General features: G+C 44.2%; 1 protein-coding gene across 9 annotated transcripts in view; it reads right to left on the bottom strand.

The window, feature by feature from the left end:
* The window catches only part of SRGAP2 (SLIT-ROBO Rho GTPase activating protein 2), a 257,394-nt gene that overhangs the window by 23,512 nt on the left and 218,750 nt on the right, over positions 1–15,132 (bottom strand). For all 9 annotated transcript variants that reach the window (XM_044001831.1, XM_044001832.1, XM_044001828.1 and 6 more), the window contains exons 15-17: positions 3,606–3,683; positions 2,477–2,611; positions 192–297 (exon numbers count right to left, since the gene is read on the bottom strand). In XM_044001831.1, coding sequence (XP_043857766.1) covers positions 192–297; positions 2,477–2,611; positions 3,606–3,683 — 319 coding nt within the window. The remainder of the gene's footprint in view (positions 1–191; positions 298–2,476; positions 2,612–3,605; positions 3,684–15,132) is intronic.

Here is a 15,132-nt window from a genome sequence, read left to right as displayed (position 1 = left end):
ATTTGACCTCAGGTCTTTAGCATCCAGGTTGTGGGCTCTATCCCCAGTGCCACCTGGCTGGCTGGAAGAGGATGGGCAGAGAGAGGTACAATGAGAAGGAAATGAATGAGATGGTTCCAGAGGTCACACTGTAAAAATCAGTACCGCTAACACATGCCCCAAGAGGCGCTGCTCCCCGGAAGACTACTCACTGACTGAGGAAGGCGAAGAGGTATCTCATGACGACCAGCGTCGTCTGGGGCAGCACAAGGAGGACTTTGCGGATGTGCAGAGCTCTCTCCTGAAGGTTGTCCATACCTGAAAAGAGAACATGAGGAGTTAGCTTTCTCCCACAACAGAAAACCAAAAGCCAATCGGTCGGTTTCCCTTCTACCACTTGCCGTGTAGGGAAGGCAGCCCCCAGGGCCTGCTCTGCTTGATGAGGCCAGGCGGCTGTGACATGCCCACAGAGACCGACAGGGCACTCAGGCCCAGGAAGTGGCATCTACAACGCTACCCTGACACAAGAGGAAGGGAACAGAAAATCTGTCTGGGAGGTCAGGAAGTCAAAGTGGTTTGTGTCTGGGTTTATGCCCCTCTGTGTTTCATACTAGGCAGCTGATCAAAGCCTGGGTCTGGGGAGTGAAGATGTCCAGTAGGATTAAACTCTTGAATTTGACGCTTACAGACGGGTGAGTCAGGAAAAAGCTAAAGGGATGACCTTCACACTCCCCCAGGGCGAAGGAACAGAAGTCAGGCGAGGCAAAAGGTCTCAGGGCCAACAACCTCCTGATGTGAAGACCGTGCATCAGGGAACAAGAGAAGCAGCAGCCGCTACTGTGGTTTGGAGCCGACTTTCCATGTGTGTGCTTGGATCAAACCTGGAGCCTCAAAATGTGAGGAGAAGCCTCAGGTGTTCTGGGGAGGAATTCTCTTTGTCCAAAGCATCACCACTTCTGCCCCCAGGAGATGTCTATCGTTCAGTCAAAGCTCCCAGAATCCTTAGCAACGATGACCCTACCTATCTAACCCCCAGCTTCTCTGGGAAGCCAATGAGAACAGGTGCCAATGCCAGCTGCTAAAGACACTGTTGAGAACTGTTTGAGTCCAGTGTACCTCTCAGAAAGAGGGTTTATGGGCTAGATGAAACAGTGAATATGCATGGCTTCAGTAATACCCCCCCCCACAGTAAGCATTTAATAGAGGCAACATGGTAGAGAGGGAGGAGCACTGAACATGGAATGTGGGCACTGGGGTTCAAATCCTGGTTCTGTTTGCTACTGCCTGTGTGACCCTGTGCAAGTCACTTAATTTCTCTGGGCCTCAGAATCCCCCCCTGTAGAGCAAGGGGGTCAGCGATCTCCTTAGTCTCTTCCAGCTCCAAGTCTTCTTATGCCAAAATTCCTTTTTGTTGGACTAAAATTCAATTCAATTCAGAACTGGTGTTAGTTCTGTGGTCTACACCAGAGGCGTCAAAATCACTACCAGCAAACTTGTCTTCAAAATTCTAGAGAACCAGATTAAAATGTAATTGAGAAATATTTAATAAACATAACTCAAAATATAATGCAGATGTTAATTTTCTAAGTTTTATAGGTTTCATTTTTTAGACTTTCTGAGTCAATATGCAGCCCACAGAGATCCATTTCTACTTGAATTTGACACTGCTGGTTCTCCGCGTCTCTTTTGGGTTATCTGTTGCCATTTTTACACACACAGAAGACCCGTTTCCCTAGCTGAGAAGGTACCATGTTTATATATCTAACAGATACTGTCATGCCATTTTTAGACAAATAGGCAGAAAAAAGGGGATTTTTCTTCCTCTGTGTCATGGAAGGTACAGATACTATTTTTAAAGCCTCAAATGATTGAAGATGATTACCTTTTATGGGAATATACAAAAAACATTTGGCAAAAAGATGATAAAGCCCAGAGCAACAATAAGGTCTGAGGCTGAGGCAGAACCAGGGAGGAAAGAAGTCACAATTCCTGAATTCCAGTTCCAGAACCACAGTCTGAGAGCTCGAAGGGAATTTGGTGGTGATCAGATCTAACCTCATTTTACAGATGAGGAGACTCAAAGGCCAGAGAGATTAAGACTTGCCCAAGGTCGCACAGATGGTAAGTTACAGAGAAAAGATCTTTGGCCTCTACATTTAGTATCCTCTCCATGATGCATCTTCTCCTAGACTCTTTTTCTTTATGGGTGAGGCAATTGGGGTTAAGTGACTTGCCCAGGGTCACACAGCTAGTAAGTATTAAGTGTCTGAGGCCGGATTTGAACTCAGGTCCTCCTGACTCCAGGGCAGGTGCTCTAGCCACTGCATCACCTAGCTGCCCCCCCCCCCTCACCAGACTCTTAAGGAACAAAAAAGATCGATTACCTTCCCTTGCTCCAAGATGTAGAGGTGACAATGAAGAGAGACTTTAATAGAGATGGGGAAATACAACTTTAAGGAGAGATGGCACTTGGTCAGTCTGACAGTGTATTACTTACTGACACAGGAGATAAGGTCATGGAAGATGTCCTTGGGAAAGAGAGGGTGTTCTAGCCCACGGAAATACAGCTTCAGGACGCCTGCTATGGAATCCATGTCGTGGTCATTCTGGTCTCCGGCCAGCGGGTCCTCTCCTGGGGACAACAAATGGGAAGCAAAGACAAATGTGCTATTAAAGAAGGAGGTGGGGTGGGTCTTTTTAAAAAGTCCTGTATCTTCTATGAATGGTATGCTCAAAACAGGATTTCTAAGAGTCAGTAAACAAGGTAAAGGAGTTTCAGATAGTGATCTGTTCAAAAGATCCAAGAGGTGGGGCCATCCATCTCTGCCCCAAGGCATGCGGCCTTCTGCCTAGCATGAAGGTCACAGGTGGATACAAAGTGGGCATCAGGAACAGACAGACCCCTCAGCCTCAAAAGGCCCAGAGGCCAGAAAGGGAGAGTTCATCCATGCAAGCTTTTTGGGTGCCAATCTGGCACAGGGGCCAATTCCTACGGGGTGGAGAATAAAGGAGACGGGCAGTGACACCATTAGCATCTGCTCCTCTTACAAGTCACAGAATCCGTCTGGGCATCAAGGCCTGGAGGGGAGAGGGAGAAAAAGGGCAGGGAGCAGCTCCCCAGACGGCGCAGACTTAGAACAAAGGGCACCTCCTTAGAGGAGAACAATCATCCCATCTCCCCGTGGAAGATTTCCCATCAGATGTAATTAAGTTTAATGATAGGACCAAGCTCAAATTGAAACTATATATATATCTGTTATAGCGAGAGAGATAACCAAAGCTCACCCACTACCTGAGCAGCCAACAATAGATGGGCTACAATGAATGGGCGCATTCGCTTTGATGTTAACTGCTGCCCAGGCTGCCGATGGAGCCATGAACTGCCCAGAGATCCCAGTTCACTTCTTGGTTTTGGTGGATCGTTAGCTATCAAGGACCGAGGTAAATGGGGCCGGGACTGGTATAAGCCCTAGATTCCTGCCTGCCCAGGATAGAGGCCTAGGGCTTGAAAAATGCCAATTTCCCTGACTACAGAGCAGAGAAGGCTAGCTTCTTCCGGTGCGCCCTGGGCGCCTCCCTCCCAGGCCATCTGACAGTCCTCCCTTCCTTCGCAGCCTCTCCCTCACCTCTCTCAAAGGCATTTTTGATGTCGTTCACCTCCACTTGAGATCCAGACACCCGGAAGATGCCTTCATGCTGCAGCCCTGGGAAACACGGGGAGAGGAAGAGTCAGGTAAAGCAGGGAGCTGGTGACCGGCACGGATGCGTCCTAGGTATGAGGAGGCAGCAGAGACTCAGGAGAAGGGGAAACATGCCACAGAGTTAGGGACAAGGGGCTCCTCTCTCACCGGTGCAAGGCCAGGCGAACAGAGCTTACAGTCTGAAGTCAGGGACCTGACTCCATTCTGCTCTGGCATCCCAGAGACACGGGTAATTCCCCCTTATAGAGTCCTATTGAGACGCACGATGAGTTTATGGTGAGGCCACTGGGATCATCAAGAGAGCCCAGGACGTGGAATCAGGGGGATTCACCGACATAAGCCGAGGCCAAGCTACTTCCCTTCTCCAGCCTCAGGTTTCTTATCTGTCAAAGGAGAGGACTGGATTTCATCACCACTGAGGTTCTTTCTAGCTCTAAGGAAATAACCTTATTCTCCTGGTCTTGGAGTTTGCATCTGTGAAGTGGGAGAAGTGATTTCTAACTCTCTTATCCCTGAGACATGGGGAGAAAGTTAGAGAGGAATTGGTAGGGGAAGCATGGTTTTTAATTTGTTTTTCTTTTCATTTTTGTGGGGCAATGAGGGTTCCGTGATTTGCCCAACGTCACACAGCTAGTGAGTGTCAAGTGTCTGAGCCTGAATTTGAAACTCAGGTCCTCCTGAATCTAGGGCCGGGTGCTCTATCCACTGCACCACCTAGCTGCCCCTAAAACATTTTTAATAGTAAAGACAAGGTTTTTTATTTCTAAAGCACAGGATTCGTGGTCAGAGGATGTGTGCTTGACTGAATCCCAGCTCTGGGTTCTGCTCCTCACTTTGACCCAGGCGAGCGCCTTCATGTTCCTGGGCTTCAGCACCCTTTATCTATAAACTGTGGGGCTGGACTAGATGACCTCTAAAGGGCTTTCTAGCTCTGCAAAGCCTCTTATGTAAGGCCTCAGGGAGAGGACTGCTATATCAACACGGTGTCATTATTAGCAGCATAATTAACTGGGCACCATATGCAACACCCAGAAAAGTGGACAGACATGTTGGTGTCACTGCACCTATCTTATAGTAACAACAACTTGCTTATCTGGGGCTTAAGGTTTACAAAGTGTTTTTCCAATAATGATGCTCTGGTTGTTGGCAGGAAGTACGAGTGCTCAGAGACCTTCAGATCTATGACTAGCAAACTCTTCACAACCCGGCCTGTTCCTGCCTGTTCAGCTTCCTTACACCGTACTCCTCCCCAAGCATTCTAGGAGCCAGCTAAACTGGCCAGCGTACTCTTCCCCGAACCCAACACTCTCTCTTTCCTCTCCTTTGCCTTTTAGTTTCCCCGGCTTCCTCCAAGACTCGGCTGAAATCCCATCTTTTTTAGGTCTTTCCTGGTTCCCCAGAGGCTAACGTGCCTCCCCTTTCAGATGCTCTCTCTCTCTTCTGTACGGACCTAGTTCATTACATGTCATCATTTCTATCAGAACACAAGTTCCATGAGGGCAGGGACTGCCTTTTGCAGCCCCTACTGTGTGCTTGGTAGAGTGCCTGGACACAACAGGCCCTTAATAAATGCTTGGTGACAGACAGACTCACTGACTGATGGGCCGAGATTCATAGCCAGCTCTCTCCTGGCTCCAAGAGTGGTACTTTTTCAATGACATGATGCCACCTCCTTACAGTACCAGAGCAGCAGTAAACCCACATTTAGTAATGACTGTGCAGTTTATAAAATGGCAATGGCTTCCTCACAACAACCTGGTGAGGGAGGGAGCACAAACATGATTATTCTCCTTTCACAGACAAGGAAACTGAAGACTGTATGGTTGGAGGGTTTTCCAGCCACAAAGAATTCAAAGCAGGCCTTGACCCCAGTCCTTCTGCCTCCTGATAAGGTATTCAGGCCGCTAGAGGGCCTAGTATCACACAGAAATGTGGCTTGAAAATGTGAGTGAAGATCCCCTCTTGCTGCCCCCCCCCCCTTCTGGCACAAAGCCGGCTCTAGGATGGTTGTGGCTGTCAGACATTCTACTGGGAAGACGGAACAAATCTGTTAGTTTGAATACAAATGGCACTTAGAAATGGAGCTGTGTGCCTAAGTCCCTCCTTGAAGGAAAATCCAGGAAATGCTCATCTGAGCCTGCCTGAGAGACATCCTGGCTTGTTCCTGCAGCCTTAGGGACATCACTCTGTCTTTCTGGTGGCCAGGTAGCAAAGTGGATGGAGTGGTGGGCCTGGAGTCAGGAAGACCAGCCCCAGACACTCACTACTGGGTGATCCCAGACCAGTCATTGATGCTGTCTGCCTCAGTTTCCTCAAATGTAAAATAGCACCTACCTTTATTAAAGAGTTGTTGTGAACATCAGGTGAGGTGAGATTTGTACAGTGTGCTTTTAGGACAGTGCCAGGAACATGGCAGGTACTTCAAAAATGATTATTTCCTTTCCTTACCCCAATCCCTCTCATCTCTCATTTACCAAGCCTATGGTATCTCAGACTTGGCTTTCTTTCAAACCCCGTGATCTTCACAAAGCCCTGACGATGCAAAGGATGCTAAATTGTTTCATGAGGAAAATGGCGCAGAGTAACCACACTCTTCAGCCACAACTAAAGGAATCACTCCTCAGGGGGTTCAAAGAAGCAGGTGCTATATCAACCGTTTCCAGTGGTATAAGTCCCTGGCTGGAATTCTGAATCCAATTGAAACAATAAAAGCAAGTAAGCAAGCAGAATCTAATTACCTGACTTCTAATAGGACTTAAGTTGTCTATGCCTCCATGGGAATCTGTGGAATATTCCCCACAGAACACGAGGCAACATTAAAACACCATTAGTACTGATGTAATAGGGCTGTATTAGTTACCAATAGGAGGAAACAGCCTGATAATGTTGTTCAAACAAAGAATGTAAACAGCAGGTGTTCTGACAGAAACACCCCAATATCAAGTGACTTACACACACACACACACACACACTCTTACTCTGATATAATGAACTCTATCAAACACAATGTAATACATGTATATTATTATATTTTATATATACCCTATAATATATGTATATTATATGCATGTATGTATATATGTATATATATATATAAATATATAAAATATACTCTATACTATAAAGAAACATCACTTCAGAGATGAGACATCTCTCCTTCACCCCATGTTCTCCTGGAGGATCCTGCAATTATCTAATCTCTGTCAGATGTCTATCTCTGGACTGCCAGCTTGGGTAAAGTAGCAGGGGCAATTGGCCCTGGCTCCTATGTCTAGGGGCTAGAGTAAATCAGGAAAAGAATGAAAGGAAATGAGGCAACAGATCCTCCGCAAGGCTGGTCTCCATGAGAATCCCAATGCATCTCGTGCATGTTTGCTATGGGCAGGGTCATGTGTGTTCTTGCCATGATGATGATGGTTGGGATGATGAAATCAGTAACAAGAATAAATAAATGGTTGTCCTCTGCAAAATTAAGAAAAACCAGATGGGTTTTCCATTATAATGAGGATAAATTCCCCCAAACTTCCTGTTTTTCCCTCCTTAGTGCACATTTAATTTAAAAAATTGAGAAGGATCAAACTTGCGGGAGCTACTCTGAGGAGCTCGCCAAGGCAGCCTAGCAACTCCGTGCTATCACTTTTCAGCTGGTACCAGCTGTAGCTCATTTTCTCCCTTCTTTTGGGGAAGAGAGCCATTTTGTTATGATGGAATTTTCTTCATCATCACCATAAGGTCAGAACACAAGATCTGATCTGGAGCAAACAGATCCAGAGTGCCTCTTAAGACTCATTTCTCATGGCAATCAAATTGGACAGTTAACAACTGATTTCATTAGGCCTGGTACTGGTCACACTTGCTTTCCTGATATGCTATTCTCAACATCCTCAAAAGACTGCTCTCAAATTCTTGCTCCTCCATGGAGCCTCTGAGATCATCTGTTCCCTGCATTAGCTCTCCTCTAAACTCCTGCTGCAGTTAATGTCGCTGCCATTTACTTGGCCATTAATCATATACCGCCTTGTGAGAGTCTGTATATTGTTGTGCTGAACTAAAATATCTTACATTATTTCAGACCTTTTTTCAAAGACTGTAAGCCCTTTGAGGGGCTCATACATCTTTTGTGTTTCCCATAAAGCCCTGTCATGGTGCCTTGCCACAGAACAGAAACTTGATAAACATACCTGCTGTAAGAAAAGAGGTCACAAAACTGTTAGTTGGAGTGGTCAAATATAATATTGTTTTCTCTGAAAATTGCCATCATGAAGATTGGCAAAGGTGACAAAAAATGGAAACAGATATTGTTGGTGAAGCCATGAAAAGACAAGTTGTGAACTGGTCCAAACATTCTGGATGCAAATTTCGGATTATTCAAGGAAAATAAGTACCCTCTGACTTCCAACATGGAAAAGAAAAACAAAAGTCAAACAAAATATTTGTGGCAGCAAAGAATTGAACACAAAATGAATGCTCATCAGTTGTGGAATGGCTAAAAAATTACGGTACAGAAATATAATGAACTATCAATGTGAAAAATTCCGAATGTGAGGAATTCCAAGAAACACGAACTGTTGCTGCATAGCAATATCAGCAGACACAAAGAGATAAAATGATGTAAATGAAAATATTACCCAAAACAAGTTAAACGTTGAGTAATTAATAAATCAATGAAGGTCTCTGGACTATTAGGACAGAATGTGAAATGCACTGTCAGATTTTGTCATTATATCCTATGTTCTTTGCTTGATTGTTATTCCTTTGTCATAAGGGAGAGTTCAGCTGGGGGTAGGAGTGAGGGGGGCGTTGTTCTTCCCTCTAGCCCCCAGAACAACTGTGATGTAAGGACAAAATGCAAAAACAAAATGTATTTTTCTTTTTGTCTTCTTTTTTTTTGTGGGGCAATGAGGGTTAAATGATGTGCCTAGGGTCACACAGCTAGTAAGTGTCAAGTGTCTGAAGCTGGCTTTGAACTCTTGAACCCAGGGCCAGTGCTTTATCCATTGCACCACCTAGCTGCCCCCTACAAAATGTATTTTTCAAAAAGAATCAACGTTGATTAAAGTAGGACATGCCATAGGCATCTTAAGGTATTAATATTTCATAATGAACATTGAGGAAAAGAACAGATTATGGGGGAGGTGGTAGATGCTTCTTTGATGTTAAGGCTATCCAGAAGATGAATTTTCCTTCTATTAATAACTATATAAAATACTTTGACAAAAAAAAATTTGGAAGCAATGGACATGGTAACTAACAAATAATGCCATAAAATAAAAACTGATTATATTTCGATAAGAAATGATTAGCTGCCAATGAGACCATCAACTTGTTATAGCAAAGATCCAAGTCAATAGATATTAGAAAAAAACAGTAAAAATTAGAAGATAAGGCAAATGTGAGGCAAATCCCACCTGATTTACTTAAACATGTTGGAAAAATGGATAAGAGAACAGACGTTAAACTATCCAGTTTCCTATGGAAGTTTAGCCACTAGTTAAATTAATTAATCATTAAATCACTACTATACCATACCAAAAGAAAACCCTAGAAAACTTTAGCCACCAAAACAGCATCTTCCTTTATTACACAAAAGAAACCGTATAAAAGATCTAATCAGGGATGATAAAACACACTTCCCCTCCTATTTGTGGAGAGATATGGGGTGATGGATATAAATATCAGATATGGTTACTGTACTGGTTGTTTTTTCCTAACTCTTTTCTTTGTTGTGTGGGGAGAGGCAGCAGCCAAAGGCAACAATGCTTCAGAATAAACCAACTTGTAAAATCTTAAGAGAATAATAGTGGAAAACCACGAAAAGTAAAGGACAAAACCAGAAGGATAACAGTCAAAAAACTGCAAATATCTGTACATATTCCTATAATCAGTTGTCTTCTCTATTTCTTATAGTGGAGTCCCCGGTATGCTTACTAGGCTATACAGAAGAGGGGATGATTTTGAGGGTCCTTGGAGATCAGGTCTTAAGATTCATTAAAGAAGGGAGGATGCTAAATGCTTGAGGAAAAAAAAAATCGGACATTATTAGTGGTGACAAAAGCAGACCAACAAAATATCAATAACTATCAACCCATACCCCTACCTTCCTCTGTATGTCAATTTTTTGTAATAATAATCTACACTTGTAGTAAAGGCATCCTTGATGAAGAGAAAGAAACAGAGGCTTTTATAAATGATATCATATTGTAAATCATGTTTTTTGTCATTACGTCCATTTATGGTCATATGATTGGCTGAAAGGTGGAGAGAATACAAAAGCCCACGATGCTTATAGCTTGTTGACTATTAAAAACCAACCACTAGGGGGCAGCTAGGTGGCGCAGTGGATAAAGCACAGGCCCTAGATTCAGGAGGACCTGAGATCAAATCTGACCTCAGACACTTGACACTTACTAGCTGTGTGACCTTGGGCAAGTCACTTAACCCTCACTGCCCCACAAAACAAAACAAACAAACGTATCTTTGGGGGGAAGCTAGGTGGCACAGTACAAAAAGCACCAGCCCTGGATTCAGGAGGACCTGAGTTCAAATCTGGTCTCAGACACTTGACACTTACTAGTTGTGTGACCTTGGGCAAGTCACTTAACCCTCACTGCCCCACAAAGTAAATAGATGGATGGATGAATGACTGAATAAATAAATAAATAACAAGGTGGGACTCTCCAGATGCTTCTTGCTGATTAGATTGTGCTGATTAAATATATAAAATAAAATATTGTACCAAGGCTGATTGTACCAAGCCTTAAATTTTAAGAACTTCCTAGATAAGATTCAAAATTTAGTGGAAGATTATGAAAAGCATCACATTAAATAATGAAAGGCAGTGTAGGACCTAACTATCCATATGGAAAAAGAACAAAAAAAAAGCTAGAAAGGATTCCTATCATCTGGACAATGATAAGAATCCTTTGGATGAAAAACCCACAAAGTTGGTTCATCAGCACACACATCTTATACAGATGATCAGTGGTTCTTAACCTGGGGATCACAGACCCACAGGTCTGCTGGTCGATTTCAGGGGACCTAGGAACTTGTATGGGAAAATTATATCTTTATCTGAATATATTCACTTCCTTTATAAGCCTATGTATTTTATTTTATGCATTTAAAAACATGATTCTGAGAAGGGATCCATAGGCTTCATCAGGCTATGGCCATAGACTACGGCCAAAGTGGTCAAAGACACTAAAAAGATTAAGGAGCCCTGCACATAAAACAAGAAGTGGAAAGGAAAGCAAAGGGCTGGATTTACTTTGGGTGACTTTACTGAGCTTTTCCTGAGCCGAAGTTGTTCCTGGAAGAAAAGGATAATCTTTTTAAAAAATTGATATATTCCTGTGGCAATCAAGATGACTGTGAATCACAGACCAATGATCTCTGAAAAATTAAAATTGAGGGTCATCATAGATTAAGACATACACAGTAGGCAGGAGTAGGCCACAATATAGCTCCCATCCAGAATTCCACAAGAGCAGTAATTTAAAGGACATAATCAGAGATGGTGAAGCACACAGCCCTCCTTGCAATGAGGGCTAGGGTTGGCGGAGACTAGAGTTGTGGACTTACTACATACGCTATTGGATGCATCTGCTGTGTTGTTTGGTTTTATTTAGCTGGTGTTTTTTTTCTGGTTGTGGGGGGCATATTGGGAAATGACAATGATGTTTTTTAAAAGGCATAAACAAAAGCTTGAGAGAGAGAGAGAGAGAGAGAGAGAGAGAGAGAGAGAGAGATTGATTTATCACTGTAGAAGGAGATGTGGGCTAGTCATGTGTCCAGATGAGAAGGGTAAGTGATGGGAGAGCCCACATGTTCCACACTATGTGGATAGATACTGGAGACCAGGAAAGGTACCACAGGACACTAGATAAGAGCAAATACTGCCTAGATTTTAAAAAAGAGGACAAGAACAGCATCTTCCAATTGGATGTCAGTAGAGAATTTGACTTTGATTTCTGACAGAAGTCTAGGAGCATACTAAAAGAACGGTTAGTGAACACCTAGAAAAGAATGCAGTGATCATAGTCTGAGTGAGAAGAGCCATGCCAGGCTAACTCAATTTCCTTTTGCAGCAGGGTTAAATAACCATCCTCAGGGGAATGCTATATTCCTTGATAGGTAGAGTCCATCTAGATTTTACTAGTCTCTCAGACTGTGGAAAAGCTGGAGAGATGTGGGTTATAAAACAAGTAGAAAGTTTTGAAACTGGTTGGAAGGCTGGATTCTAAGAGTGATTATTATTGGCTCAATATCAGCTTGGAAGGAGGTCTCCAGGAAAGCATCTTAGTGGCCTATGCTTTTTCCCTGGCCTGTTTAACATTTTGACATGGATAAAGGTACAGATGGTATTGCTATTTGAGATGTGCTTGATGGACTAGATTTTTTTTTTTAAAGTGAGGCAATTGGGGTTAAGTGACTTTCCCAGGGTCACACAACTAGTAAGTGTCAAGTGTCTGAGGCCGAATTTGAACTCAGGTCCTCCTGACTCCAGTGCCGGTGCTCTATCCACTGTGCCACCTAGCTGCCCCGGACTAGATTTTAAAATTAGAAATGGTACAGAATTAGGAAAAGAGCTAACCTAGTGGATGCAAGAATTGGAATCCAAAAAAGATTCTGACAGGCTAGACCTAGACAGGCTGGATCTAATAAGATGAAATGTAATAGGGATCAATATAAAGGTACACAATTGGGTTCAAGAAATAGACTTCACAAGTACAAGATGAAGGAGTATGTTTAGATTTCATTTTAGGGGGAGCTAGGTGGCGCAGTGGATAGAGCACCGGCCCTAGAGTCAGGAGTACCTGAGTTCAAATCCGGCCTCAGACACTTAACACTTACTAACTGTGTGACCCTGGGCAAGTCAACCCCAATTGCTTCACTAAAGAAAAAATAATAATAGATTTCATTTTATTTGAAAAAGATCTGGCGCTTTTAGTGAACTGCAAGCTTGATAAGAGTGAGAGGTGCAATCTGGCAGCCAATAAGGCTAATTCAATCTTGGGCGGCATTACAAGAGGCATAAATTTCAAGACAAAGGGGGCAATGGCATTGCTATGCTCAGACCTCATCACTTACTCCATGCTCCAAGTAGAGTGCTGTATCTTCTGCAAGTACAGAAGGTACTGGTAAGATGACTGGAGCCTGAATTCAAATCCCAGCTCTGTGACTAACTACTTGTTAGTTAGGACTGTGAATAACTGTGAGGACTTTCGTGGCCTCAGTTTCTTCGTCTGTGAAATGATGGAGTTGGGAATGCTCAGAGGAGAGCACCCAGAGTGGACTCGAGGCCAAACGAGGAAGCCTAGAGGACCTGGGGATATTAGGCTCTCTTCCTAGATGTGAAGGGCTGCTCCTCAGATGAGGCTGCCCACATGATTTGTCCTGAAAAGGTGCAATCAGGAGCAATGACTGGAAGAGGCAAAGAAGCAATGCAGGCTTGGTGTTAGGAGAGAGATGTGGGGCGAAAGCAAGGAAGACTTCCAGCTTGCTGGGCGGACCCCCCACCCCCACCCCGCCCCCCCCAGGGGCAAACATTCTGGAGAACACAGATGATGGGTACACAGGGCAGGCAGGTCTGGTGGGCTCTGATGTGCATCACTGGCAGGAATTCCTGAATCACTGAGATTGTGGATCGAGTATTTTGAAAACTGGAGGTAGAACAAGGACAAGCCCGAAATGGAAGGAGATGCCTGGGGAGGAAGCAGATTGCCCCTGTTGGAGGGCTTTGAACAAAGCCCTGGGAACTGCTTTTCAGGAGCACTGTAGGGAGGCCTGTTCTGGCCGCTGAGGACCCTTCCAACTCGGAAGGGACAACAGGTTGGCCGTACCCCCTGGGGAAGATTTAAAGGATGAGGAAGAGTCATCCAAGCTGTGAAGGCCAGAGAGTCTGTGATTGGCATTTCCCAGCCAAGTTTTCCCAGGTCCATAGGATGATCTCAATAACTTTCCTTCCTGCCCTCAGGGAGAGCCTTCCACCCCTCCCCCACATTCAAGGTGTGTAACCCCTGTCCTCAAGCCCATTGGTATGGGACTCTTCCTCATTGGGGAACATAAGGGTTCTGCCCTTCCTGTGGGGCTCTAGTATTCTTACAACACTGAGTCACCTTGAGGCCTCTGGTTTCCGATATTGAGAGACAAAGACTCTGGGAAGATCAGCTTTCTATTCTAGAGATTCTGGGAATCTTCCTTTGGGTGAGATCTGGGACTCCTGGTGAGGCTAAGTAACCTCGCTCCTGTGGGAGAGTTCCTTCACCTTGTACTGTCTGGTATAGATCCTCTTCCCTGTACCATCTCTGATTTCTATTTTGCTGATTTGGATAAATGGGTTTCTTTGCTATTCTTTGCATGTGTTCACAGTGGGAAAGGGGTCAAAGTCTTGGATATAGAACTGGGGGTGTCCCCTTACAATGACAAAATAATTAAAAGTTAAATTGAACCCTATCATGTCCCCTACATGGATAATATTTACAGGATCAGATAGAAATAATTCTAGCCTGGTTACCTCCCTACTCCCTCTTCTGGGGAGAGCAGAGTGGCTTCTAGCCCCAACTTCCTGCTCCTCCTCCTGGCAGGCATTAAAGTCGCCTTTAGAGGAAGGTGGGGGGGAAGAGGCTAGATATTCACTCTGCCTGCCTCTGAGCCCCTGAAGAACAGCTCTTATCACGCACGGGGCATTCCTTACCCCTGGGGTCCTGTTCCTACCTAGAAATCACAGGGACTTGGGGAATCTTTTGATTGTGTAACCATCCTTACACATGGCAAGTTTTTCTCCCTTACCTAAATCACCCCCCTACAATCGACAGCCCTTTGTTTTCCTCCCCCGGCAATGATTGATTAGGGGTAGAATTTCAAAGATTCAACTTGTCCCAGACAGAAGAGTTAGGATGACTTGACTTAAATATGTGAGTGAACCAGAAGGCTCTCCCTGGCCCCAGGGCACAGGGGAAGCCTCTCTATCTTAGAACTTCAGGACTGATTGCTTCTGGGAGTTCTTTGGGGAATCATTCAATGAGGGAGGCAGCCAAAAGTTTTGTTCTGATAGGGGTCAACCTCAGGAGAATTATTTTCAGAGCAGTCTGATGGTGATTGTCAAATGAAAATCAGTGTAACTCAGTGGGAAATGTTTCCATAAAAAAATTATTATAGTAACTATAATAATATGGTTCCTATTAGGTACCAGATACTGTGCTAAGTGCTTTACAAATATTATCTCATTCGATCATCGCTAGATGATCTCTTAAACTAGAGATAGATGCTTGGGGAAACCAAAGCTGACAGAGGTTTAGTGACTTGTCCAGGGGGACAAACTAGTGTCTCCATCCAAATTTAAACCAAGGTCTTCCTGACTCCAGGCCAGAACTTGATCCATTGGGTTACCTGGCTGCCAATGAGTAATGACTAAAACTCACACCAAATCAACCATATTTACCCACTTAAC

Source organism: Dromiciops gliroides, chromosome 4 (assembly GCF_019393635.1).
Source record: "Dromiciops gliroides isolate mDroGli1 chromosome 4, mDroGli1.pri, whole genome shotgun sequence".
In the NCBI taxonomy this organism is placed as follows: Eukaryota; Metazoa; Chordata; class Mammalia; order Microbiotheria; family Microbiotheriidae; genus Dromiciops; species Dromiciops gliroides.
This window is presented reverse-complemented; position numbering and strand designations above follow the sequence as displayed.